A 27,517-nucleotide genomic window follows, 5' to 3' on the forward strand; every position below is an offset into this window, starting at 1 on the left:
CACCTCCTGGGTTCAAGCGATTCTCCTGCCTCAGCCTCCCCAGTAGTTGGGATTGCAGGTGCCCACCACCACACGCAGCATATTTTTGTTATTTAGTAGAGACGGGGTTTCGCCATGTTGGCCAGGCTGGTCTCAAACTCCTGACCTCAGGTGATCCACCCACCTCAGCCTCCCAAAGTGCTGGGATTATAGGCATGAGCCACTGCGCCCAGCCTCACATTGCTCTTTTCTATAGAAAGTGCTTCTGACTGGGCGCAGTGGCTCACACCTGTAATCCTAGCACTTTGGGGGGACTGAGGCAGGCAGATCACAAGGTTAGGAGTTTGAGACCAGCCTGACCAACATGGTGAAACCCTATCTCTACTAAAAATACAAAAATTAGCCAGGCATGGTGGGGGGCACCTGTAATCCCAGCTACTTGGGGAGGCTGAGGCGGGAGAATCGCTTGAACCTGGGAGGCGGAGGTTGCAGTGAGCTGAGATCATGCCACTGCACTCCAGCCCAGGTGACGGAGCAAGACTCCATCTCAAAAAAAAAAAAAGTGCTTCTCACCATAAAACTTCCTGAAAGCCTGCTAGGTTCCAGGCCTTGGTATTGACTGTTGCCTTGTCCTTGGCCCAGGGGTACCTGTGGGTCTGGTCAAGGATTGGAGAGTATTTAGAAGTGTGGTAGGAAGCCGGGTGCAGTGGCTCACGCCTGTAATCCCAGCACTTCGGGAGACCAAGATGGGTGGATCACTTGAGGTCAGGAGTTCGAGACCAGCCTGGCCAACACAGCAAAACCCCATCTCTACCAAAAAACACAAAAATTAGCCGGTCGTGTTGCTGTACATCTGTAATCCCAGCTACTGGGGAGGCTGAGGCGGGAGAATCGTTTGAACCCGGGAGGCAGAGGTTGCAGTGAGCCAAGATCGTGCCACTGTACTACAACCTGGGTGACAGAGTGAGACCTCCTGTCTCCAAAAAAAAAAGTGATAGGAGAAAAGGTGGTCAGGGAAAGGCCAACTTGTGAGACCACTGAGGGGCACTGTGGGTGTTTGAGTCCCGTAACTAAATGGGAATAAGGTCCTAGATCAAATCAGAATTCATCTTTTATTTGTTTATTTATTACTGAGACAGGAGTTTGCCACCATGCCCAGCTAATTTTGTTTTATTTTCTGTAGAGACAAAGTGTCACTATGTTACCCAGGCTGGTCTTGAACTTGTGGCCTCAATTGATCCTTTCATCTTGTCCTCCCAAAGTGCAGGAATTATAGGTGTGAGCCACTACGCCTGGCTATGATTTATCTTTTAAATTGCACTCTGTTCACATCTTATCCAGGATGGCAGTGGCTCTGAAGAGAAGCGGAAAAGCGTATTGGCCTCAACTACCAAGAGTGGGGTGGAGTTTTCTGAGCCTTCCTTAGCCACCAAGCGAGCACGAGAAGACAGTGGGATGGTACCCCTCATCATCCCAGTGTCTGTGCCTGTGCGGACTGTGGACCCAACTGAGGCAGCCCAGGCTGGAGGTGTTGATGAGGACGGGAAGGGTCCTGAACAGAACCCTGCTGAGCACAAGCCATCAGTCATCGTCACCCGCAGGCGGTCCACCCGAATCCCTGGGACAGATGCTCCAGCTCAGGTATGAGAGGCGCCCCTTCTAAACATCTCCAGCACCTGAGTGCTCCTGGGGCCCAGGACCCTATGGGGAAAGGAGAACATGGCAATGTAGGAAGGTATCAGGGAACTTGTGGAGATACTGTTTTTATTTTCCAAACCAAACTTCTGGACAGATGTCCGGAAGGGGCATTTGGGGATGTCCCCCATCCTCATGGGGGATGAGATGGTTTTATACTTGAAATTGACACTGCCTGGGAAATTCTAGGATGTATACATCTGTTTTTCTAGATAGCAAATTTTGATTTGGCCTGTACTGGGTGCTGGGAATTAGAGATGTTTGCTTATACTGTCACTACTGAGATCTTGACATCTCCTCCTTTTTTTTTTTTTTTTTTTTTTTTTTTGAGACAGAGTCTCACTCTGTCACCCAGGCGGGAGTGCAGTGGCACCATCTCCACTCACTGCAACCTCTGCCTCCTGGGTTCACACCATTCTCCTGCCTCAGCCTCCCGAGTAGCTGGGACTACAGGCGCCCGCCACCTCGCCCGGCTAGTTTTTTGTATTTTTAGTAGAGACGGGGTTTCAGCTTGTTAGCCAGGATGGTCTCGATCTGACCTCATGATCTGCCAGCCTCGGCCTCCCAAAGTGCTGGGATTACAGGCATGAGCCACTGCGCCCGGCTGACATCTCTTTCTGAGATTGAGGTTTTGTCTACTTTTTCTTTAGGTTCTGTCATCATTTGTTTTATACGTTTTGATGCAATGTTATTAGGTGCTCATTTAGAACTAGATTAGATACTTTATGAAGTTTCTTTTTATCTTAAATATTCTTTTTGCCTTTTATTCTTATTTTATATTTTATTTTATTTTTTTGAGACAGAGTTTTGCTTGTCCCCCAGGCTGGAGTGCAATGGCGAGATCTCGGCTCACTGCAACCTCCTGGGTTCAAGCAATTCTCCTGCCTCAGCCTCCTTAGTAGCTGGGATTACAGGCATGCATCACGAAGCCTGGCTAATTTTCGTATTTTTAGTAGAGACGGGGTTTCATCATGTTGGCCAGGTTAGTCTTAAACTCCTGACCTCAAGTGATCTTGCCCGCCTTGGCCTCCCAAAGTATTAGGATGACAGGGGTGAGCCACCGCACCCGGCCAATTCTTATTTTACATGAGTAAAGTTATAAGATACAAGTGTGATTTTGTAACACACATAGATGGTATAGTGGTGAAGTCAGGGCTATCAGAGTATCCATATCTATTCCCCAAATAATGCACATTGTACCCATTAAGTAATTTCTCATCATCTACCCCTTTTGCCTCTTAAAGTCAGTTTTGTCTGATATCTTGCTTGCTTTTGGTTAGAATCTGCAGGGTGCATCTTTTCCCATCATTTACTGTTATCTTTTCTCTATCCTTCTACTTAAGGTGTATCTTTCAAGTGGCATACATTGGGATTTGTTATTATCCAGTCTTTTAGAGCATTGATACGGTTTATATCTTTCTATTTATTTATTTAAAAATTAACATAAAGTCTGGGCACGGTGGCTCACACCTGTAATCCCAGAACTTTGGGAAGCCAAGGCTGGTGGATCACTTGAGGCCAGCAGTTCAAGACCAGCCTGACCAACATGGCAAAACCCTGTTTGTACAAAAATAGAATAAAATAAAATTAACATAAAAAGAATACATATTTATGGCATACAACATGATGTTTTGATATAATCAAGTTAATTAACGTACCCATTACTTCAAATTTTTGTGGTGAGAACATTTAAAATCTGCTCTCAGCAATTTTGAAGTGTATAATACACTGTTACTAATGATAGTCATCATGTTATACAATAGGTTTCCTGAACTTATTCTTTTTTCCTAAGTGACATTATGTATTGTTTGACCAGTATGTCCCCAGTCCTCGCCCCATCCCCTAACCCTTGGTAAACACCATTCTACTTTATGCTTCTTTGAATTCAACTTTTTAAGATTCCACTGATACAGTTTGCATTTAATGTAATTACTTAAATACTTGGGTTAAAAGTTGCCATCTACTGTTAGCTGTTTCCCATCTTGCCTTTCCCATGTTCTCCTTTGGATTGATTTGATTTGTTATCCCACTTCCCCATTTTATTGATTTATTAGTTATATCCTTGCATGTTGTTCTTTTTGTGATTACCCCAGCATTCTTCTTACCCATATTTCTTCAAGAGAACTAAGCCCTACAGAAAGGGATTTGAGCAACTATTTCCTCAATTTTCTGAAGGATGGGACATAGCTAGTACCATTTTAAAATGCATAGGAGGCCAGGTGCAGTGGCTTATGCCTGCAGTCCCAGCATTTTGGGAGGCCAAGGCAGGAGGATCGCTTGAGCCCAGAAGTTCGAGACCAGCCCGGGCAACACAAGGAGAGACCCAGTCTCTACAAAAACAAAAAACAAAAAAACAACAGAAAAAAATTAGCTGGGTGTGGAAGTGCACACCTGTAGTCCCAGTTTCTTAGGAAGCTGAGGTGGGAATATCGCTTGAGCCCAAGAGGTCAAGACTGCAGGAAGCTGTGATTGTGCCACTGCACTCCAGCCTGGGTGACAAAGTGAGACCCCTTTTCAAAACAAAACAAAAAGCAAAAACAAAAAACCCAAACCCTGTTAAATGCATAGGAGAGAATTTAACTTATGTATAGTGAGTGCCTTATGACATTAGGACTTAGATCTTTGGTCAAGAAGGGCTGCTAGATATTAAAACATGTATCCTGGGCCGGGGGCGGTGGCTCATGCCTGTAATCCCAGCACTTTGGGAGGCCAAGAGATGGAGACCATCCTGGCCAACATGGTGAAACCCCATCTCTACTAAAAATACAAAAATCAGGCCGGGCGCGGTGGCTCAAGCCTGTAATCCCAGCACTTTGGGAGGCCGAGATGGGCGGATCACGAGGTCAGGAGATCGAGACCATCCTGGCGAACACAGTGAAACCCCGTCTCTACTAAGAAATACAAAAAATAGCCGGGCGAGATGGCGGGCGCCTGTAGTCCCAGCTACTCGGGAGGCTGAGGCCGGAGAATGGCGTGAACCCGGGAGGCGGAGCTTGCAGTGAGCTGAGATCCGGCCACTGCACTCCAGCCTGGGCTACAGAGCGAGACTCCGTCTCAAAAAAAAAAAAAAAAAAAAAAAAATACAAAAATCAGCTGGGTGAGGTGGTGGGTGCCTGTAATCCCAGCTACTAGAGAGGCTGAGGCAGGAGAATGGCTTGAACCTGGGAAGCAGAGGTTGCAGTGAGCCAAGATCGCACCACTGCACTCCAGCCTGGGCAACAGAGTGATACTCTGTCTCACACAAAACAAAACAAAACATGTATCCTGGCTGACGCCTGTAATCCCAGCACTTTGGGAAGCCAAGGCGGGTGGAGTTCAAGACCAGCCTGGCCAACATAGTGAAACCCTGTCTCTACTAAAAATACAAAAATTAGCCAGGCATGATGGTGTGTGCCTGTAATCCTAGCTACTGAGGAAGCTGAGGCAAGAGAATCGCTTGAACCTGGGAGGTGGAGGTTGTAGTGAGCCGAGATCGCACCACTACACTCCAGCTTGGGCAACAGAGTGACACTTCGTCTCAAACAAAAACAAAAACAAAAAACATGCATCCTTGGCTTTTTGAAATCTGTTAGTACTTTTAGCTCTTCCTGGACAATGCAAAGTTCTTGTTTTTGTTTCTGGGTTTTTTTGGGCGGGGGCGGGGGTTTGAGATGGAGTTGTGCAGGCTGGAGTGTAGTGGCATGATCTCAGCTCACTGCAGCCTCCACCTCCCGGATTCAAGCGATTCTTCTGCCTCAGCCTCCTGAGTAGCTGGGACTACAGGTGCAGGCCACCACGCCAGGCTCCTTTTTTTGTATTTTTAGTAGAGATGGGGTTTCACCATGTTGGCCCAGCTGGTCTCAAACTCGTGACCTCAGGTGATCCCCCTGCCTTGGCCTCCCAAAGTGCTGGGATTATAGGTGTAAACCACCACATCTGGCCCTGAATTACTTTAATCGGAGGTTGAAATGAGATTATTTCAAGCTAGGCTTTATTCCATATAGGGACTATCCTATTTCTGATTCACCTTTATTCTGAATGAAAGTGAGTATCAGCCCTTTTTGGAGTCCCAGTCCAAACCTGGGGTTTTGCCAAGCTCTCCTTCCTTGGCGAGCCCTAAACTTCAGCTTTGTGTTTTTTTTCTTTTGAGATGGAGTTTCGCCCTTGTGGCCCAGGCTGGAGTGCAATGGCTCAATCTCAGCTCACTGCAACCTCTGCCTCCTGGGTTCAAGTGATTCTCCTGCCTCAGCCTCCCGAGTAGCTGGGATTACAAGTGCCCACCACCACACCCAGCTAATTTTTTGTATTTTTAATAGAGGCGGGATTTCACTATGTTGGCCAGGCTGGTCTCGAACTCCTGACCTCAGGCGATCCACCCACCTTGGCCTTCCAAAGTGCTGGGATTATAGGCATAAGCCACCACACCTGGCATTTTTTGTTTTTGTTTTTGTTTTTGAGAGGGAGTCTCACTCTGTTGCCCAGGCTGGAGTGCAGTGGTGTGTTCTCCACTCACTGCAACCTCCGTCTTCCAGGTTCAAGCAATTCTGCTTCAGCCTCCTAAATTGCTGGGATTATAGGCGCCCGCCACTACGCCCAGCTAATTTTTGTATCTTTAGTAGAGACGGGGTTTTGCCACATTGGCCAGGCTGGTCTTGAACTAACCTTGGGTGATCCACCCACTTTGGCCTCCCAAAGTGCTGGGATTACAGGCGTGAGCCACTGCACCTGGCCAAACCTCAGTTTTTATTGTGTCAGTTCCTTAAATTTCTTCTTTTTTTTTTTTTGAGACGGAGTCTCGTGCTGTCGCCCAGGCTGGAGTGCAGTGGCCGGATCTCAGCTCACTGCAAGCTCCGCCTCCCAGGTTTACGCCATTCTCCTGCCTCAGCCTCCCGAGTAGCTGGGACTACAGGCGCCCGCCACCTCGCCCGGCTAGTTTTTTGTATTTTTTAGTAAAGACGGGGTTTCACCGTGTTAGCCAGGATGGTCTCGATCTCCTGACCTCGTGATCCGCCCGTCTCGGCCTCCCAAAGTGCTGGGATTACAGGCTTGAGCCACCGCGCCCGGCCCAGTTCCTTAAATTTCTTAAAAGCTCTGCTCAGTTTCTCAGCCTCTCCGTTGCCTTTTCTAGTAATAGCATTCACCTCTAGGGAAAACGCAGCTTCAAATACTGGGCTCACCTCTTTAGCATTCTTTTTTTCCCCCTGGATCTTGGCTCTTTAATTCTTTGCTTATTTGCCCTCTGATATCTTCAGAAATGTGTTTTGCATATCGAGTCCAGATTTTCTGGTTATTCTCAGCTGGAGAGTTGGCCTGCATGCCTCTGTCATAGGCAGGGGAGCACCACAGTCTCTGCTCTCTGGGTTCCTGTTCCCTGGTTGAGGAAAAGTTTGTGGTAGAGGCTGGAGGTCTGGGCAGCTTGTTCTGAGAGTGAGCAGGAAGGAGCCTGAGCAGCTCCACAGCTCAATGCCCCTATTTTATAAATGAGGAGTGAGGTCCAGAAAAGACAAGAGACTGACCTAAGGTCATACAGCCAAGTAATAGTAGAGCTAGCCCTAGAATTGGGATCTCCTGAATCCCTGCCTGTGAGTACTTCTACTACACCAGGCTTTGGGGGGAGGTTTTGTTACTTGTTTATTTCATTCATTATTTTTTATTCTTTGTACTACAGATACTTTCTTTCATGCATAAAAGTAGAGAGGGCTATAATGAATGCCAGCGTTTAGCCATCACCCAGATTTCACAGTTATCAAAACATAGCCAATCTTGTTTCACCTGTACCTCTGCTTCTCCATGCCGCTAGGTTATTTTGAAGCACATCCTGAACATCATATCATTCCATCCATATATACTTCAGTTTGTGTCTGAAATACGTAAGGACTCTTTCTTCTTCAACATTCTCTCAGTAGCATTACCACACCTAAGAAATGAACATGACTGTTTTTGTCAAATATTCAGAATAGTTTAATCCCTTATTATAAAATTACAAATGATTACAGCTAGCTGATTTTTTGGTTAGATTTCTTGTCAAGAAAGTTTGGGGGGGGCCTTTGGCTCCTGCATTTTTTTTTTTTTTCTGTGCAATCATATTGTTTCCCTAAGGGAAGAAAAATGAACAATTTCATTTCATCCCAATTTCTAGAAGGGAAAAGAGGGCGCAGATGAGTGAAGGACATGGCCACAGCCTCAGAGGGGAGTCAGGGCCCTCTGCTGGAAGGTGTTTATGGGAGCCAGAACCTTGGCAGGGAGACAGCTCATTATTCTAAGGCCCACTTGGTCACCATGGCCAGCCTTACCTGTTACACTGAGTATGCAGAGGGATCAACTGGGTGCTGCTCACCCTGGAGGGCTCCATTCTCTGCCTTTGAGATTATAGGAATCGAGCAAGGGAAGGCCTCTGTTGTCTTATAGTCCTGCTCCCTATTCTAGATAGAGGCCCATGAGGCACACCTAGCAAGGAGAAGTAGGCGGGCTAACTTTTGCCAGTGTGCATGGGCTAGACTTTCCTAGTGGGATTAATACTACTATGAGAACAAAAGTTCTGCAAGGACAAGGACTGTCCATTCCATTTTTTTTTTTTCTTTTTCCTTTTTGTTTTTTGAGAGAGAGTCTAGTTCTGTTACCCAGGCTAGAGTGCAGTGGCATGATCTTGGCTCACTACAACCTCCACCTCCCGGGTTCAAGTGATTCTCGTGCCTCAGCCTCCTGAGTAGCTGAAATTACAGGCACCTGCCACCATGCCCAGCTAATTTTCGTGTTTTAGTAGAGACAGGGTTTTGCCATGTTGGCCAGGCTGGTCTCGAACTCCCGACCTCAAGTGATCCCTCCACCTCGACCTCCCAAAGTGCTGAGATTACCACGCCCGGCCTTGTCCATTTCATTTTGTAGTTCCATGCCCAGCTCAGGTCTTAGCACGCAGTAGGAACTTTCATCTAACGCAGAGCCTGGAGTTTAAGTAGTGACAGCCAATATTTACTGAGGTATCAAGCAGTGTTCTCAGTGATTTCCATGTATTAATTCATGTAGTCCTCATAGTTACCCCAGTAAGTAGGCACTTACTAGGTAGGCACCATGTTAAAAATGAAGATGCACAGAAAGATTGAGTAATTTTAAGTGGCAATAAAGGTGGTAGGTCCCAACCCAAGCAGTCCAGCTGCAGAGCCTGGGCCCTGAACTACTGTACTCTTCTGCCCTGTCACACACTTTACAGCAGAGGTGGGGAACGGTGGTCTGGGGGCCAAATCCAGAGCTAAGAATGGTGTTACAATTTTATACGATTAGTTTTAAAAAGAAAAAGGGAAAGAAGACGAATATGTAACAGAGATCACATGTGGCCCACAAAGCCTAAAATATTTACTCTCTGGCCCCTTACAGAAAAAGTTTGCTGACCTCTGGCCTAGAGGAGACAATAAGGGCTTTTGGACCTGCTCCTTTTTTTCAGGCTTGCCTTGGTGGGTGTGGTGGGCAGCCTAAGTTCCAAAGGTGAGACTGGCAAGCTGTGGTTAAAACTTCACTTTCCCTGGGATACAAGGCTGAGGCATCTTTGTTTTCTTTCCTTCTCCAGGCGGAAGACATAAATGTCAAGTTGGAGGGGGAGCCTTCTGTGCGGAAACCAAAGCAGCGGCCCAGGCCCGAGCCCCTCATCATTCCCACCAAGGCGGGCACTTTCATCGCCCCTCCCGTCTACTCCAACATCACCCCATACCAGAGCCACCTGCGCTCTCCTGTGCGCCTAGCTGACCACCCCTCTGAGCGGAGCTTTGAGCTGCCTCCCTACACGCCGCCCCCCATCCTCAGCCCTGTGCGGGAAGGCTCTGGCCTCTACTTCAATGCCATCATATCAACCAACACCATCCCCGCCCCTCCTCCCATCACACCTAAGAGTGCCCATCGCACGCTGCTCCGGACTAGTGAGTGACCTCCCTCCGCAGCCCTGGCAGGAGTGGGGCTGGGGCAGTGGGCAGGGAGGCATCTCAGCCTATGGGGCTGCTGCGGGATTGGGCTGGAACACTCTGGGAGAAGGAGCTCTGCTCTGTCTTCTCTGAGATTGAGAAGGAGGTTGTCCTCATTCAACAAGGAGGGGCGGGGGGCCCGCCCAGCTGCTTGGATTCAAATCTTAATTTCATCATTTACTGTTACATCCACTTTTGCAAGTCACTTCAACTCCCTGGGCCTCAGTTTTTTCAGTATTAAGATGGGGATATTAGTAGTACTTGGTTGATGATGAAATTGCCAATATTCAACTATTTTTGGGTTCACAAATAGTAGTTTCCTTTGGTTCAACCTAATGACCACTTCCTAGGCTCAGGTGCATTAGCACACATAAAGCTGGAACATCATGCCAGGCCATCCTGTTTGCTCATAGTCCTTTGCAGCAGATCTGGTCTCTGGGGCTCTCAAACAGTCATTTTGGCCAAAAACAGACACTCTGGAAATATTGGGCTGGCTTGGGGTGGTGTCCTGCCGAAAAGTGTTGCCCACTCCACAAGGAGATCCATTTCCTCTGCAGAATGGGGTAATCCAATCCCTTAGGGTGGTAGAGAGGATTAAGTGGAAGTAGCTAGCTCATAGATGCCTTTGGCCAATTAACCTTTGACTGTGACCTCACCCATGGTGTAGCTCTCTGGTGCCCCCTGGTGTCTGTGGGTGCAAAATGTTTGCCCTAGGCTGGCTGGCCTTCTGTCCTGCTTCCTGGGGAGGCTTCTCCCTGGCTAGGCTGTGTAGGAAGAGGAAGTCATTGTGGAGATCAGACTGGCAGCCAGCGAGAGGTCAGTCTGCCCACGAGTAGTTACCGAACACTTGGGCGTAAGGCCTTGAACTGGGTCCTGTGAGGGCTCCAAGAATGTACAGGACACTGTGGTCTGTTCTATAGAGAATGCAAGGTCATTAGGGAGTTGACATGAAAGCCTGGGAGTTGGAAAAACAGAGGTTCCTGGCAGTGTGGGATCTGTAGCCAGTGAGTGAAGCCCCTAGCAGCTAGCCTGGGCTGGTGAGGACTGCATTCAAGTGGGGTGGGGCCAGAGCTGAGCCCCAGAGATGGAGGAGGGCAGGGGCAGGGAGGACACACCAGGGAGAGGAAATGACTGGTGCAAAGGCCTGTAGATGGGACCATGCAGGGAGAGTGAGGGGCCGAGAGATAAGCAGTCAGCTAGGATGCAGGTCCAGGCACACGGGTGGTGAGAGGTACAGATGGAAGCAGAACTGCCTTGAACTCTGAGGGGAGGGTTGCAGGTTTTATCTCGCATTGCAGCAGGGAGTCAGTAAAAAGCAAAGATTTTTTTTTTTCTTTTTTGTTTTTGAGCAAAGGCGTGTTTTGATCATGTGGGGCCTTAAGAAGACCAGCTTGGGGCTGGGCACAGTGACTCACACCTGTAATCCCAGCTACTTGGGAGGCTGAGGGAGGAGAATCGCTTGAACTTAGAGGTTCAACTCCTTGAGCCGAGATCACACCACTGCACTCCAGCCTGGGCAGAGACAGAGTGAGACTTTGTCTCAAAAAGAAAGAAAGAAAGAAAAAAAACTAGCTTGGGAGAAACTGAGGCGGAAAATCCAAAGAGGAAGTGAGAAAGTGAGACAATAACTGTATAACAGCGATGCCCTTCACCACCTCCCTAGTGTGCTCAAAGTTTTAGTCTCTTTACTAGAAAACCACAGCTTTACGTTGGAGCTGATTCTCTAGTGTTGGAGCTTCTGGGGCAGGGATATGGCTTTAGTTGTAGAAGCAGTAATAATAATCTTTATCGAGTGCCAGGCTCAGTGTGTTGTTTTATCCAGTTCTCACATTAACTCTAGGAGACAGGTAGTAATCGTCCCTTTTGGTAGGTGTGAAAACTGAGGCACCCAAATATTTAGTGAAGAGCCTGCGTTTTTGTAGGTGGCAGGCTGCAGAGCCAGGACTCAGGTGCCTGTGTTCCCTGTGTGAGCTCTGTGTGTCACCACTGTGACTCTTGCACATACAGGGCAGCCACTAGGATTGGGGGTGCTTTGCTAAAAGGAGGTACTATTTATCAACCTGCTCTTTGTCCCGTAGACAGTGCTGAAGTCACCCCGCCTGTCCTCTCTGTGATGGGGGAGGCTACCCCAGTGAGCATCGAGCCGTAAGTGCAGCCCTGCCCCTGGCCGAGGGTGTGTGGGTGGCCACACTGGTGCAGTGTGTGCAGGTGGGCCCTGGGAGCAACAGGAGGGTTCCGTGGGGACTGCGTAGGGCTGAGAGGGCCTCCCTGAGCTTCTGTATTTGGCCCTGGACTTTGCTGTCCCCGCCCTGCCTCTGTGTGGAAGTTGCAGGGAAGGACAAGGACCGGCTCAGCTTGAACTTATCTCTAGGAGAGTTGGAAGGGGGGTCCAGAGGCTCTTTCCCATCTGTAAACCTGGAGCTGCTTCTCCCCTCTCCTGCCTCTGGACCTTGCCTTTCTAGTGGTGCCAGGTCAGACTGTACTCCCAATCCCCTAGAAGCCAGACTCCCTCCACCTAGCTGAGGCCTTGCTCTGCCGGCTCCCCCTCATCTTCTTCCCACCCTGAGGGATCATCAAGTTCTCTGTCCCCGCAAGGTGAGGCCTCACCTCCTGCCCTTTTCACTCCTCTAGACGGATCAACGTGGGCTCCCGGTTCCAGGCGGAAATCCCCTTGATCAGGGACCGTGCCCTGGCAGCTGCAGATCCCCACAAGGCCGACTTGGTGTGGCAGCCATGGGAGAACCTAGAGAGCAGCCGGGAGAAGCAGAGGCAAGGTGAGGAGGGGCCTGGGGCAGCCAGTGAGGGCAGGCACAGGCCTCAGCCTGCCCAGCCCCGAGCTGAACGTGGTTTCCTCCCCTCCCCCCTCATGCTCCTGTGGATCCAGTGGAAGACCTGCTGACAGCTGCCTGCTCCAGCATTTTCCCTGGTGCTGGCACCAACCAGGAGTTAGCCCTGCACTGTTTGCACGAGTCCAGAGGAGACATCCTGGTGAGAAGGCGCCCCCAGCAGAGGGAGGACCCCTCAGTGGGGGCTGGCTTGGATCCATGTCTGCTGCTCAGGAGCTAGGCCTGCTGGCATGTACTTTTGAGGCCAGTAGGAGGGTCTGACTAAGGAAGGGGCTGTAGAGGCTTGACCCGAGGGAGCCCTAGTTTCGGCCCCCAGGTTTTGCTGTGCAGCGTTCTCCCGTCCATTCCCATCCCTGATTTTGGGTCAGTGGACTCAGACTGGATGGTTGCTGAGAGCCTTCTCCAGCAGTGCTGCCTCCCTTGGGGCCATGGTCTCTCTTAAGAGGACCTGAGGCCTGTTTTCTGGGCAGTCTCACCCCCTGTGATCTCACCACCCCACCAAACCCCTTATCTCTCAGCAGTTAAGGGGGGCAAGAGTAAGTACCCACCCTACTCAGGATTTTATCAGGGCCTAGAATGCTCTGTCCACCACTGATACCCCTGCCAGCGCCCTGACCCTTCCCTCACTTCCCCTCCAGGAAACGCTGAATAAGCTGCTACTGAAGAAGCCGCTGCGGCCCCACAACCATCCGCTGGCAACTTATCACTACACAGGTGGGCCTGGCTGCGGCGGGCATGGTGCCCTGAGAGGTCCCCAGCATCCATGGGGCGCTGCTCAGTGCTGAGTCACAGCCCTGGGTCGGGGCAGGAGGAGGAGGGTACATAACCCAAGAGTCAGAGTGAGGGAACTGCCACCAAAGCTGGGGTAGCTCTCCAGGGGTTTCCTGTGCCCTGGATGGGAGGGGAGAAGGGAGTGGGCAGGTGGGAGCCCATCCAGGCAAAAAAGCCCAGGTCACAGGGACAGGAACCCAAGGAGAGCCATCCAAATTGGCATCAGGTACCTGGAACTTAGCCCCAGGAGTGTATGTCCTATTCTGGGCACTCTAAGAAGGACATGGACCGAGTCACATAATTCTAGCAGCCAATGTTTTCCATCCATGTTAGTGCTACATTTCATCTGCACCAGGTTTCACATGCATTATCTTACTGAGTCCTCACCACAGCTGGTGAGCTAGGCGATATTAGTTTCCATTTCACAAGCAAGGGAGTGAGGCTGTGAGCAACATGACTAGTGTGTGGTGGAAGTGGGATGAGGAGCCGGCTCTGATGCCTGCAGAGACCATGGGCCTTAGACTTTTTTGCTGGTCAGAATGGCCCCACAGTGGCCAGGGCCCCGCCCACCCACTCCCTCGCTGCCTCTTTGCTCCATAGGCTCTGACCAGTGGAAGATGGCCGAGAGGAAGCTGTTCAACAAAGGCATTGCCATCTACAAGAAGGATTTCTTCCTGGTGCAGAAGCTGGTGAGCTGGGCTCTGTTTCAGGGGTAGAAGAGGGCCAGGAGCTAGCTGCCTGTGTGACTTCAGGGCTCCCTCTGCCAGTGACCAAGCCCTCTTAAAAAGCAGTCAGGTCAATGCTACTGAGTAGCCTCAGAGAGAATTTCCTAAAAAATACAAGAAAGAGAAAGATTAGGCCTCTTTTCTCTATTGGTTCTAAGCACCCTTTCCTCACTTCAGGGTGGTGTGGCCAAACTCTGGGGTCTCAATCCAGAAGGAGGCCTAAGTGGGCATCAGACTTAAAATAGGCAGGAGGAAGATGGGGAGGAGGGCGGCAAGTAGAGGTGAGCCATTCCCCAGGGGAAGGTGCAGGGGGAGGGCCCCCTGGGGTGAGGGGAACTGAGAGCCAGCAAGTGCCTGCATAACTGACCTGGGGGCCTCTGCCCTCCTTTGACTAAGAGTTGCCTTCCAGTAACTCAGCTGTTCAAGCCCATATTCCCTAGATTTATCTTGTCCTCCCTCCATATTCTTCTGGAAAAGCAGATGCTTTGCTAATCCAAGGAGTTGCATCTTTCCAGCTCTGTCTCACAAAATCTGGGCCGTGGGGAGAGAGGATTGTGTAGACTGCCAAGGGAAGAGTTTTTAAAAAAAAAGCATGCCCTTTCCTCCTGGGATTGTAGATTGTATTGGGAACAGCCCTGGGGACTAGACAAAGTGCTGATGATGAATTCCCCTGCAAGGGCCCTGTTGTGAGGAGTCCTTTGCTATGTTTTAGTAACACTCTGTTCCCTGATTGGGCAATACTGACGGGAAGTACACGCCCGTGAAATTCACTGAGGCGCCCCAATGCCTAATGAAATGAGCAGACCTTTAGTCAGTCAAACAAAGGGTCAGAGAGAATTGACAGTAAATGTGTAAACAGCCTAATTAATACATGTGTGACTTGGCCATTTCTGTGAGATGAAAGATGTCTGTTTCCTCCTCAGACACAAAGGGCCCACACTGACCCCTGGCCTCTCTGGGACAGGAGCTCCCAGCCCAGCGGTGGCTGAGCAATGTGGGAGCCTGTGGGGTGGTGTCAGAGAAGACAGCCTCTTCGTGTGGGAAAGTCGCCCAAAAACTAAACCCAGTGTCCAAATAGATTTGTGCAAATAGATTTATGCAATGGGAGAGCTAGAATTTCAGAGCTTGAGAGGCAGGCCGCTGGAGATCTAGCCTTACTTAACCCCATTGGCTATTTACACATGAAAAAACTGAAATTAGAAAAGTGAGTGACTTGCCTAAGCTCAAATAGCTATGTGGTAGCAGAGTCAGGAGGAAGACTTAGGCCTTTCACTTCCTCCTCAGGTTTCCCAGGGCTTTCTTGTGAGTTTCCCTTGAGTTTCTCCCCCGACAGGGCACACTGTGTCATTTCTGTATGCTCACTTGTCAGCCACTGCTCCCTGGAGAGAAATGACATTTTGCCTGGATTAATGAAAAGCGTCTCTGTTGCCAGGTCACGGCTGGCTTTGGATACAGATGGTGCCCAGACCTTTTCCTTCAACTTTTCAGTTTGAAAAATTTCAAACTTACAGGAAACACCTATCTACCCCGACTTCGATTTAGCAATCGTTAACATTGGCTACATTTGCTTTCTCTTTCTCTATGTCTAAACATAGACATACACATATACAGCTCTCTCATTCTCTGATTCAGCTAATCATTAAAAGTTACAGTCATCCTGTCACATGACTAAAAGCTTTCAGCATGTATCTCCTAAAAACCAAGATATTCTACAAAACCACAGTACCATTAGCACGCCCAAGAAATTTAACCTGATAAAATAATTCAGGCCAGGCGAGATGGCTTACGCCTGTAATTCCAGCACTTTGGGAGGCAGAGGATCACTTGAGGCCAGGAGTTTGAGACCAGGCTGGCCAACATGGTGAAACCCCATGTCTACTAAAAATACCAAAAAAAACCCTAGCCAGGTGTGGTGGCACACACCTGTAATCCCAGCTACTCAGGAAGCTGAGGCATGAGAATCATTTGAACCTGGGAGGCGGAGGTTGCAGTGAGCCGAGATCGCGTCACTGCACTCCAGCCTGGGTGACAGAGTGAGAGACTGTCTCCAAAAAAAAGAAAAAAAAAATACAGTAATATCCTCTGATACGCAATCCACGTTGCCTTCTCCCGGGTGCTTCTGATGTTGTCCTTTATAGCTTGTTTTATTTATTTACTTATTTTAAATAGTGCTGAAGCATTGATTGATCAGTGGTTTGTTGCAGAGCAGGCATTGGAAAAATGCTTGTATTTCCTAGGTTGGCTGGGTTTCATTTTGGCTTGAAGTTAAGGGAAAGATGCAGGGACGAGAAAGGCTGGATTCTCCCCAGGCTGATGTGCCAAACCAGAGGGTTCTGACCTCAGTTTTGACTTCAAACCAGATCCAGACCAAGACCGTGGCCCAGTGCGTGGAGTTCTACTATACCTACAAGAAGCAGGTGAAAATCGGCCGCAATGGGACTCTAACCTTTGGGGATGTGGATGCCAGCGATGAGAAGTCGGCCCAGGAAGAGGTTGAAGTGGATATTAAGGTGACTCCTTTTCCAGCCGCAGATGCATAGAGCCTGGGCTGGGTCTGGGGCCAGGCCTGAGCTGGGAGCCTGAGCTCATGCTCTCCAGGAGCCTGCAGAGGGCAGGTTGAGGAAGACAGTGTCCCTGACAGTCACAAGGAGCCCTGGACCGCTGGGTTCTCCTCTCTATACTGCTGGTGTCATAGTAATAATACATTGTGTTGATACACAGGGTAATTTTCTCACAGGATTCACACCAGCATCGTCTTCCTATCTCCGCATAGCAGACCTCTAACACTGTTTTTCAAACCTCAGTCATTCTTGTATCACCTTTTTGATTTCTGCTATATCTGCATCCTACCTTGTGTCACCATTAGAATTTTTGTCATATTCACATACTACTTGTGCCATTACTTAATATTTTCCTTTAAATCAACTCATTTTTTACTCAGAAGGGAAGCTTTGTATCACAGTGATAAATAGAAAACCAAGGTTGTGTGCTATAAATAGAAGGTACTGGTAAAAATATATGTGAAAACCAGTGTTACTAAATTCTAGCTAGATACTGTGTTACCTGCCAAGGCTGAGACTGAGGCCGGACCTTGCTCTGTTAAAGAGATTATTAAGTCTAGAGAAGTATAAAAGACATATTAGCAGCAACCAGAGACTGAGTCCTTGGCATAATCAGGATTGAAAGAGAATTGAAAAGGGAATGTTACTTAATTCCGTGTCCATGTATCCACCTAGCATCATTTTTGGGATTGCAAGTCCATGTTTGGTGACATGCTACTGTAAGACAGGGAGTGGTTTGCTGCCCATTTTGCAGGTAGGAAGGTAGTAGAGCTACAGAAAGCATTACAAAGATAGTTTGGAATTGGAACTCAAGGCTCCTGCCTGGCTCACCACATCATTGCCAAGGATGCCTCCTGGTCATGTGTCCAGGAGGATAGGTGGCAATGGGGAGCGACTGGTATATACCCTCCCTGCCCTTCGCTCTCTCTCAAGTGCTCCCAGGGCTTGAGACTCTCTTCTGTTTCCATGGCTACTGTGCCATGACCCCTCGGCCGGGTCAGAATCTGTGCTACAGCAGTGAGACGGAGCTGTAGGCTCACTGCCCTTGTTCTTGTTCCCCATAGACTTCCCAAAAGTTCCCAAGGGTGCCTCTTCCCAGAAGAGAGTCCCCAAGTGGAGAGAGGCTGGAGCCCAAGAGGGAGGTGAAGGAGCCCAGGAAGGAGGGGGAGGAGGAGGTGCCAGAGATCCAGGAGAAGGAGGAGCAGGAAGAGGGGCGAGAGCGCAGCAGGCGGGCAGCGGCAGTCAAAGCCACGCAGACACTACAGGCCAATGAGTCGGTGAGTGTGACCGCCATGGGCTGAGCCCAGGGCAAGCAGGGTGGAGCTGGGCCTGGGGACATGGTGGGAGGGAGGGTAGAGCAGGACTGTGATCCTCATTATAATCATAATAGCAGGAAGTGTACTTTGTGCTGTTAACTCATTTAATTCTCACAACCGTATGTAGTATTACTGTTATTCCCATTTTATAGATGGGGAAATTGAGGCCCAAGATAACACAGCTAGTAGGCAGCCTGAATCCAGAGTCTGCGATTAATTTTTATACTCTACTGCTTCTGTATCTGAGATTCAGAGGGAAAAAGGTTTTGTGAAAACCCAGTAGGTTTGTGGGTCACTGAGGGAGCACTGGTGGGTTGTAGCTTGGACAGGGCTCCCCTAAGAGAGCCGGAGCCCCTGACAAGAATGAGCTGAGACCATGGGAATGACAATCATAGGCCCTCAGGCATGATCTCTGCAAAGTGCTTTCATTTCCATTATCTCATTAATTCCTCACACTGCAGAGTTAACCTCTACTCTGCAGATGGGGGGAAAGCAGTTCAGAGATGCTAAGTGACTTGCCCCAGGTCCTTGGACTCCTAGTGCAGTGCTCTGTCCACCATATATCACAGGCCAAGAAGCGAGACTACTGGCCATAGTTGCTCCTCACCAGGGAGAGTTCTCCCAGAAAGCAGTAGGGAGGGGAAGGGGTTTATTGGAGAGCTGCTGCTGTTTGAGAGTCGTTTTTTTTAGAAATGTGTGTAGTAGACCTGGCGCAGTGGCTCACACCCGTAATCCCAGCACTTTGGGAGGCTGAGGTGAGTGGATCACCTGAGGTCAGGAGTCGAGACCATCCCGGCCAACATGGTGAAACCTTGTCTCTATTAAAAATACAAAGATTAGCTGGGCATGGTGGTGTGCGCCTGTAATCCCAGCTACTCCAGAGGCTGAGGCAGGAGAATCGCTTGAACCCAGGAGGTGGAGGTTGCAGAGAGCCAAAAATGCGCCCCCAAATACCCCCCCCGGGGGGAAAGGGGGAGACTCCGTCTCAAAAAAAAAAAAAAAAAAAAAGGAATGTGTGTAGTACACTCATGCTTACAGAACTCCCATAAACTGTAAACCCACGGCTGTGTGCCCACTTCTGAGCCTCGACCACCTGCACCGAGAGCTGTGCTCTGTGTAACGCCCTACAGAGTTCTGCTGACTTTTGTGAACACTTTCCCATGAGGGTTCCACTTCTGATGGCCACGCGGGGCTTCCCCAGCCAAGGCCCCCTCTGCTCCCTCTGCTCTGCACTCTGACCCCTGCTCTTGCCGTTTGGTTTCCCTGCACTGCGCTGTCCTGAACTAGCTACCTGTGCATCTGTCCCTTCCACCAGACCCTCAGCTCTGAGGGCAGGCATGCCTGTGTCAACCTCTTTGTCCCCAGCACCTGACCCATCACAGGGGCCTGAATCTCATTTATAGAACAGGGCATGAGCGGACTAAATGACAGAAAACATCAACAGGTCTTCATTAACCCAGACACCAAGATCGCCTGTCAGGCGCATCAAGGCCTCTAGCAAGCAGCTCGGGCTGCCCCACAGAATTACCCTAGCAGCAACTTTGTAAACGATAGAGCTGACCAGAGACCAGAGTTGGAGGAGGCAATGGTCGTCCTATCCCTGGAAGGACCCAAGTACATGCCAGGTGACTGGCAGGAGTATATATGACCTTTCAGGCCCCCGGTTCCCTGCGATTCTAGAATTCCAGATCTGCGCTCGCTTGGATCACTCAACTCTCCTTGTTTGATTTTCTTCAGGCCAATGACATCCTCATCCTCCGGAGCCACGAGTCCAACGCCCCTGGGTCTGCCGGTTGTCAGGCCTCAGAGAAGCCAAGGGAAGGGACAGGGAAGTCACGAAGGGCACTACCTTTTTCAGAGAAGAAGAAAAAAACAGAGACATTCAGTAAGACCCAGAATCAGGAGAACACTTTCCCCTGTAAAAAATGTGGCAGGTAAGGTGGCCAGCCCTGTCCCCGCTAGGAGCCAGGGGGCTGGTGCGCAGCGGGGGCGGGGCCCGGGGGGAGGGGGAAGAGGTACAGGCGGCGTCCGCCTCGTTTCTGATTGGCTCAGCGAGTTTCTAGGGCTGTGACGTCATGGGGCAGCTTTCGGAAAATGATATGAGCTGGCCAGCCCCGGCTGTGCCGCGTCGGGGGTGAAGGTGAAGGCTGGGGTCGCTCGCGCACCCGCGCTGGGAGCCCCGGGGTGGGCCAGGGCTGTCCTGATCAACCCCTGCCCGGCCGCAGGGTGTTTTACAAGGTGAAGAGCCGCAGTGCGCACATGAAGAGCCACGCAGAGCAGGAGAAGAAGGCTGCAGCGCTGAGGCTAAAGGAGAAGGAGGCCGCCGCTGCCGCCGCCGCCCACCAGCAGGCTCTGCGGGAGGAGAGCGGCGCGGGCGCGGGCGACAAGGGCTGAGCGCGGGAGCCAGGCTGGCCCAGTCCTGGACCCTGGCCCTTCCCGCACCTCCGCCAGCGCCCGCAGACACCCTGGCATCTCAAGAGGGAGTGAGGAGAGGATCGCAGGGATTTTTCCCTGCGAAACAAATGAGACAATGAAATAAACGGCTCTTTTACTTATGAAGGCCCCGGGAGCAGCGTTAAGGGCTCCAGGATCCAGTTCTCTTTGCATTTGGTCTGTCGGAAGTTGTCCTCGTGCTTTCCTGAACCGGGAGAGTCCCGTTCCCCTCAGGAGGGGCTCCACTGCCTCTCACACTCCGACTTCTGCTGCTCTGCTGCCCCGCAGTCTCTTCCCTCCTCTTTGCCTCCCCCTCCTCCCCTCGGCCTCTAGGAAGCCACCGTGGCCGGCCAAGCACAAGCTCACCCACTTTGGAGCAGCATTCCTCCTCCCCAGAGGACCTCGAAGGCTGCAACGGCCCTGCCCCAAGCCCCAGAAAAAGGGACTCTCGGAGGGAGTCTGCTGGCTTCTCTGAGAAGGGGCGCAGCCTGATACCTGTGCTGTCCCTGCAGTCTCCAGTCCTGCCTGAGCTGCTCCCGTGACCGTGCCCTGAGTGGCCACCTCCTCTTTGGGAGGGAGGCCGCGACAGGTACTCTCCCTTTGCTGCTTGCTGGCGGCGCTGCTGGGCCTACAAAGTTTTCTCGGCGTTGGGGAAGGGGCTAACGTTCTTGTCCAAAGCACTCATCTTGCTGCAGGGAAGGGAGCTGTGCAGAGGCTGGAAGCTGCAGAGTTAGGCCGGAGAGAGCTTTTGACAAGCTTGGCTCTTTCTGCTTCCCACCTTTTTTGCCAAATACCTTTGGGTCCTGGAGGCTGCCAAGGGCGCTCCGCCTTGAGCAGGTTCCAGAGAGGCTCAGCCTGCCCCTCCTGGGAGCCAGCGTCCTTGCCTCTGCCCTGACCTCAGCAGCTACACCTAACCCCACCGCACCCCACCCAGTGTCGATATCCACAACCCAGCCCCCAGGCCTGCATGCTGGAGATTTCTGGATCCTTCCCTAGGAGGGAGAGGTCTCCTAACTCGATTGGACAGGAGCCTTCATTCCTTGACTCGTGTCATTTGGGAGCTATTTATTTATTCTTAGTATTTAATTTTTAACATCCTCTCAGGGACCAGGGGCCTCCTGCTTTTCAGAGGCCCAAGTGCATTTATCCCAAAACGAGGCATCTTGACATCCCCCATCCCCCCCGAATTCCCAAGGCCCTAAGGTCCCTCACCTGGTTGCTCTGGAAGCTCTTGCCGGTAGGAATGATAGCAACACTGGAAGAGAGTGGGAAGGTGGAGGGTGTCACCAAAGCCACACAGAGCAAGGGAGATCAAAGGCAGTTCTTGCTGCCCCTTCTCTGGCTGTGCTTTGCCTGAGGGAATTGGCAACAGGCCAGGATTCTAATTTGGTTTATGGGGCCTGGATTGTGGTTTGAAGAAGCCATATTTGGCATGGGTGAAGTGAAAGGGCCAGGAGGTTCTGGAGGCTCCTTCACGTCCAGTCCCATAGCGGGGCTAGAGCGGGGCTCAGCTGTTTTTCTGATCTTACTCAACTGAGTTGTGCAAAAGAAATTCTAAGTGAATGCGCGTATGACAGGTCAATGTATTAGGAAGGAGCCAGAAAGTATTCATACTGCTACTCCTTACGAGATAGCCAAAAAGCGTCAGGTCAGTAACTGGGAGTGGAGAGGGAGTTTTGTTTTGAAACTGTGCACTGTCAGGTATTTTTCAGCATCCATTTATACATTAGTGTGGTTCTACAGGACCCCGGCTGTGGAAGTAACAAATTTCTTCTCCCTCCAGACTCTTGGATGACTACCTAGATCCCCAACTTCCCAGTTAGTTTCCTCCACAGGTTTCCATGAGCTCAGTATCCCAAGACAGCAAAAATCTGGTATACCCTGTAGAAGCAGGGGGGTAGCAAATTTAGGCTCTCTTCGAAATTACTTGTATAATACGAGTGCCTTCGCAGCTTAGCCCCAAAGTGCTACTTACGTTTCCCAAGGTTTTTTCTATTCAAACCATATTTGGTTTCAGTCTCCTTTATGGACATAGGGTAACAGAAACCTCCATCATTCAGGAGACCCTTTTGTTCAGTGGTAACATCTTGTACTTGGAAAAAAAATTTTTTTTTTTGCGACAGTCTCATTCTGTCGCCCAGGCTGGAGTGCAGTGGTGCGATCTCGGCTCACTGCAACCTCCGCCTCTCGGGTTAAAGGATTCTCCTGCCTCAGCCTCCTGAGTAGCTGGGATTACAGGCACACACCACCACACCCAGCTAATATTTTTGTATTTTTTTTTTTAGTAGAGACGGGGTTTTGCCATGTTGGCCAGGCTGGTCTTGAACTCCTGACCTTAGGTGATCCACTCGCCTCGGCCTCCTATAGTGCTGGCATTACAGGCGTGAACCACCGCGCCCGGCCGTAAATGTTTAAACAAGAAAGTGATTCTACTCTTCTAAGCTTACAGAGACCAGACCCGGTGAATGTAACTGGGGAAAATCAAGATGGTACCTCTCTGCATTAATCCCGCCAGACACCGTATTTTAGGAAGGTCCATGCTCCAGGATGCATTCATGTCTTGGATACAGTGTGAAAATTTAAAAGTTTAGAGGGTAGATGCAATTGTGGCAAGTGACCTGCCAATAAAGTAGGTGCAGCTATAGAAGCTGGCATAGGTATATCCTTAATGGTGCTTTCTCCCTGGGCTTGTCTTTTGTTTTTTTTTCCCCTATATTCAGAGCTCTGAGAAGTGATAAACACCTCCAGCTTTCTTAACATCCTCCCCACACCATCTCACCATATCCATCTCCCAGCATCCATCTGCATTCAGCTAAGGGCGGGAAACTGACCTAGTGCCTGTGCTGCAGACCATTTCTGAGGTCTCCACCCATCCAAGGAGGCAGAGCCATCATTACTGTCCTCCATGCCTTCAGCAGCCCCCCTCACAGCTAAGGTACATACCACCCCTTCTGCCGCGCCCCCTTCCACTCCTGGCACCAAGGTCTTTTGCTGCTTATGTCTAAAGGGATCGCCTATATTTAACTGCCTCAGTGACCTAACCTCTTTCTTCTCATGTGCCAGATGTTAAGATGAAGGAGGAATACAACACATACTCAAGCCTCAGCTGTTTAGTTGTTTTCACTGGGGCTCGCTTTTCTGGGACGGTATTTATTATCAGACTGGCAAGCCTAACTCCATAGGTTTACAGGAAGTAGGGATATTTTTATAAAACAATTGTGTCCTCCCCACATTTTGCTATGTTAATATTTGCCTCTAACAATTTGCAGCTGTTTCACTTTTTCTTCATTTGTCTCTAAGTTGAAGGCCTTGTTGGAGGGGACAGAGCACAGGAACAGCCTTGACAGTCTGTAATTATTGTACAAATATTTTAATAGCATATAAATAAGTATATTCCTTTTATTTTGAAACAAAAATGATCAGACACTGCCTTTTGTGTGTTTGCTGCCTGTGGCACCCTTTTTTAAAAAGACTGTTACATATTAAAATAGTGTACATATATATAAATATTACCTCTTTTGCTGTACAGTTGTGATAGAGACTGAAGATTTTATTTTTTGTGTGCTTTTTATAAGAAAAAATTAATACACTAAAGAATCTTGCTGATGTGATTGTAATGTACCTATGTAACTTATTTACTTTTGAATGTTCTTCTGTATCTTTAAACCTTTTATTAAATAAGGTTTTAAAAATTCGGAGTTGAATGCTATGTTCTCTTGGGATTTTCACCATCTGGGGTTGATGTAAGTGGGCCTTGTCTTGCTTGCAGGGAGATTACTCGACATTTTTGAGCCATAAGGATTCTCTTTTAGCAGCCTATTGTCGATGCCAGCCAGGAAAAGGAAAATAACACACTAATGTTTGCCTGGCTAAAAGATGACTCAGTAGACACAGACAAACAGATGTTTACAAAAGTTTAGACAAGAAAAAGTCTAAACTCAGTATCTCACACAAATAAATGGCGCACTCCGACATTTTGGCTTCATTGGGATAAAATATGCAGGGTGCACAGTGTGGTCAGGGGTAACGGGAAGCCAGGGTTCTGAGGAGAGTATTTTCACGTGCAGGGTGGACTGGCTGAGCAACCCGAGTAGACAAGTCCACCATGAGGGATGCCATCATTTCCAACAGTATCATCTTAAATCCACTCCAGGATTGGATTGTTATTTTTAAAACACGGTGCTTAGCAGTATTTGTTTGCTGTTAAAATGGAAAATTATGAAAAAGGAAATGCGCCATCAGAGAAACAAATGCCCGAGTCCCTCGCTGCACCATGGCAACCGCTCGACCCCCGCGGGCCGCCGGAGCAGGCGTGATTCGCGCCAGCTGGGACACCGTTGCCATGGCGACGCCCGAGCGGCTCCGCCGCGGGGGCGGGACGGGGCGGGGCTGACGCCGCTCGCGGGCTGGCCCCATCCTCCACTGCAGCAGTAACGTCGCAGCGGGTTGCGGGTAGGACTCGACGCTGAGGCAGCCGCGCAGCGCCTGAGCCGCTGCAGGCCGCCGCGGCCGCCGCTGCCCACCTTTGCCTGTGCTGTTTCCAGCCTCGCTTCTCTGGCTTTCCTGCTCCTCTGCTGCCTTCGTTTCTGGTCCTCGGCCGTCCTCGCCGCCCGCCCAGAGGAGTCCCCGCGCCCGCCAAGAGGAGTCCCCACGCCCTCCAAGAAGCCGCTCTCCGCTGGCCCGCAGCCGCCGCGACTTCGGCACAGTCTCTCCCTCTGGCTAGTCTCCCAAACGGCCGCTCCTCGCCCGCGGGAAGACCAGGCTGCGACCGCGAACGCCCGATTCTCTCCAGGAGCCGCAGCGAACTCCCGGCGGCCACGCCCCGCGACCACACCCCGGGTGCTTTCGGCCCAGCGCGCCTGCCTTCGCCGCCCGCCCTCGCTCCTTGCCGGCTGCACGACGACGCGACAGCCCGGCTGCAAGCGGCGGACCCGACCGGACCCGGACCCAGACGCAAGATGGCGACGGCCGCGTGACTGCCTCAGCGTCCCCGAGCTCAGCTCCAAGTGCACCTACGGACTGACTGGGGGGGGCAGAGAAGGGCGAGATCAGGACTCTGTGTCTTTGTTAGTCGTGAATGCATGAAGCCTACCTCCCTCGGGCCTACTTGGTGGGAGTGTCTGGTATTGTTCTAAGGCCAGGAGTACGGTGAGCCACAGTCTGTTGGTAGAATTGGCGTGTTGATAGTTGAGAAAATGGCGATGACACTGTTGGAAGACTGGTGCCGGGGGATGGATGTGAACTCCCAGAGAGCTCTGTTGGTCTGGGGCATCCCAGTGAACTGTGATGAGGCTGAAATCGAAGAGACCCTCCAGGCAGCGATGCCCCAGGTCCCCTACCGAATGCTTGGGAGAATGTTCTGGAGGGAAGAAAATGCGAAAGCAGCCTTATTAGAGCTCACTGGCGCTGTCGATTACGCCGCGATCCCCAGGGAGATGCCGGGCAAAGGAGGGGTCTGGAAAGTGTTGTTTAAGCCCCCAACTTCTGATGCTGAATTTTTAGAAAGATTGCACCTCTTCCTAGCTAGAGAGGGGTGGACCGTGCAAGATGTTGCCCGTGTCCTTGGGTTTCAGAACCCTACTCCGACCCCGGGCCCAGAGATGCCAGCAGAGATGCTAAACTATATTTTGGATAATGTTATTCAGCCTCTTGTTGAGTCCATATGGTACAAGAGGCTGACACTTTTCTCGGGGAGGGACATCCCAGGGCCTGGAGAGGAAACCTTTGATCCCTGGCTGGAGCACACTAATGAGGTCCTAGAGGAGTGGCAGGTGTCCGATGTAGAAAAGAGGCGGCGGTTGATGGAGAGTCTTAGAGGCCCTGCCGCTGATGTCATTCGCATCCTCAAGTCCAACAACCCCGCGATAACCACTGCCGAATGCCTGAAGGCGCTTGAGCAGGTGTTTGGGAGCGTTGAGAGCTCTAGGGATGCCCAGATCAAATTTCTGAACACTTATCAGAACCCGGGAGAAAAATTGTCTGCTTATGTCATTCGTCTGGAGCCTCTGCTACAGAAGGTGGTAGAGAAGGGGGCCATTGATAAAGATAACGTGAACCAGGCCCGCCTAGAGCAGGTCATTGCTGGGGCCAACCACAGCGGGGCCATCCGAAGGCAGCTGTGGCTTACCGGGGCTGGGGAAGGGCCGGCCCCAAATCTCTTTCAGTTGCTGGTGCAGATCCGTGAGGAGGAAGCCAAGGAGGAGGAGGAGGAGGCTGAGGCCACGCTTCTGCAGTTAGGCCTGGAAGGGCACTTCTGAGTACCAGAAAAGGCAGCTTTAGTGCAGACCTAGATCACAGCTAGTTTTCTTGTCCCTGTGGGGTCTTACAGATGTGTCTCTGAGTAGTAAAGGCTTAGCCCTGTTCTGTTTTGTTGTTTTTTTTGGAGGGGAAGGTTAGTCAGGCCTGAGTATTCATGTAACATTCTAAAATTGTGCAAGCGAGCACCGTGAGCTGCTACAATGCAAGTGGGTCTTGCTGGCTAAAGTGCCAGGTAAAGGGTTGGTTGGACACAGCGCTTAGTGCACGCTGTCATCATGGACATCATAATCAGTTGTGAAAAACACACGAACCTCTGACACTTCCACACTGAATGTGAAATTGCATGTGCAGATGTTTACTACGGGGCCTGGCTCACAGGAAGTGTTCAGTGAAAGTATGAACTATTAGATTACTGATAGCGCAGACAGATTTTTCTTTACCATAAATAGTTCCAGATTTATATTGATGGAAGGAAATGTGCATTTATTAGCTATTACTCAACTTTACAATGCAAACATCATATTTCTCATCTTTAAACATGTCGATCAGTTTAATTGAAAAGTATTCTGAGACTGCAAAATGGGGTGTTAAAAAAATACTGCAATTACGGAGCTGTGTAAACTAGTTTCTCATTGCATAAGATACAGATGTAAATTGCATGGAGAGGTTGATATGCACCTGTACAGTAATTCACTTCCCCATTTCAGATCTTTGTCAGAGAATAGTTCTTGTTCATACTGAGTGTTCTAAATTTGAAGTTATATATACAAATTAAAATATTTTAAAAATTCTGTTGTCTTCTCATTTTTCTGGCATGTATAAACATTTTTAGCCTAAGTAAACTCTGTCCTTTTTTCTTATGAAGACTTTGTCATTAAACCATTTATTTTACTCTTAAGCTTTGTATGATACTATGTGAATTTAAATGGCAAGTCCTTTTTTTTTTCCTTCCCCTCTTGCTGTCATCTTAACATTTTTTTGGTTTATTTTTTAATTTTTAAAATT

At 49.9% G+C, this 27,517-nt stretch overlaps 2 protein-coding genes across 4 annotated transcripts in view; both read left to right on the forward strand.

Annotated features, from left to right (window-relative positions):
- The window catches only part of MIDEAS (mitotic deacetylase associated SANT domain protein), a 73,204-nt gene extending 49,255 nt beyond the window's left edge, over nucleotides 1–23,949 (forward strand). For 2 of the 3 annotated variants that reach the window (XM_031667995.1, XM_009211932.4), the window contains exons 3-13: nucleotides 1,321–1,620; nucleotides 9,215–9,560; nucleotides 11,681–11,747; nucleotides 12,234–12,376; nucleotides 12,487–12,590; nucleotides 13,087–13,162; nucleotides 13,820–13,908; nucleotides 16,305–16,454; nucleotides 17,570–17,782; nucleotides 19,559–19,755; nucleotides 20,047–23,949. In XM_031667995.1, the coding sequence (XP_031523855.1) occupies nucleotides 1,321–1,620; nucleotides 9,215–9,560; nucleotides 11,681–11,747; nucleotides 12,234–12,376; nucleotides 12,487–12,590; nucleotides 13,087–13,162; nucleotides 13,820–13,908; nucleotides 16,305–16,454; nucleotides 17,570–17,782; nucleotides 19,559–19,755; nucleotides 20,047–20,215 (1,854 nt within the window). In that variant the 3' untranslated portion in view covers nucleotides 20,216–23,949. The remainder of the gene's footprint in view (nucleotides 1–1,320; nucleotides 1,621–9,214; nucleotides 9,561–11,680; nucleotides 11,748–12,233; nucleotides 12,377–12,486; nucleotides 12,591–13,086; nucleotides 13,163–13,819; nucleotides 13,909–16,304; nucleotides 16,455–17,569; nucleotides 17,783–19,558; nucleotides 19,756–20,046) is intronic. The other variant, XM_017961358.3, reaches the window with a different exon arrangement.
- A 564-nt stretch (nucleotides 23,950–24,513) lies between these two features.
- PNMA1 (PNMA family member 1) lies at nucleotides 24,514–27,303 on the forward strand. The gene has a single exon (XM_003902029.5). It carries the CDS (start codon nucleotides 25,450–25,452, stop codon nucleotides 26,509–26,511), a length of 1,062 nt encoding a protein of 353 aa, XP_003902078.1. The 5' UTR covers nucleotides 24,514–25,449; the 3' UTR covers nucleotides 26,512–27,303.
- Nucleotides 27,304–27,517: the final 214 nt, after the last annotated feature.

The sequence above is a fragment of the Papio anubis genome, chromosome 7 (assembly GCF_008728515.1).
Source record: "Papio anubis isolate 15944 chromosome 7, Panubis1.0, whole genome shotgun sequence".
In the NCBI taxonomy this organism is placed as follows: Eukaryota; Metazoa; Chordata; class Mammalia; order Primates; family Cercopithecidae; genus Papio; species Papio anubis.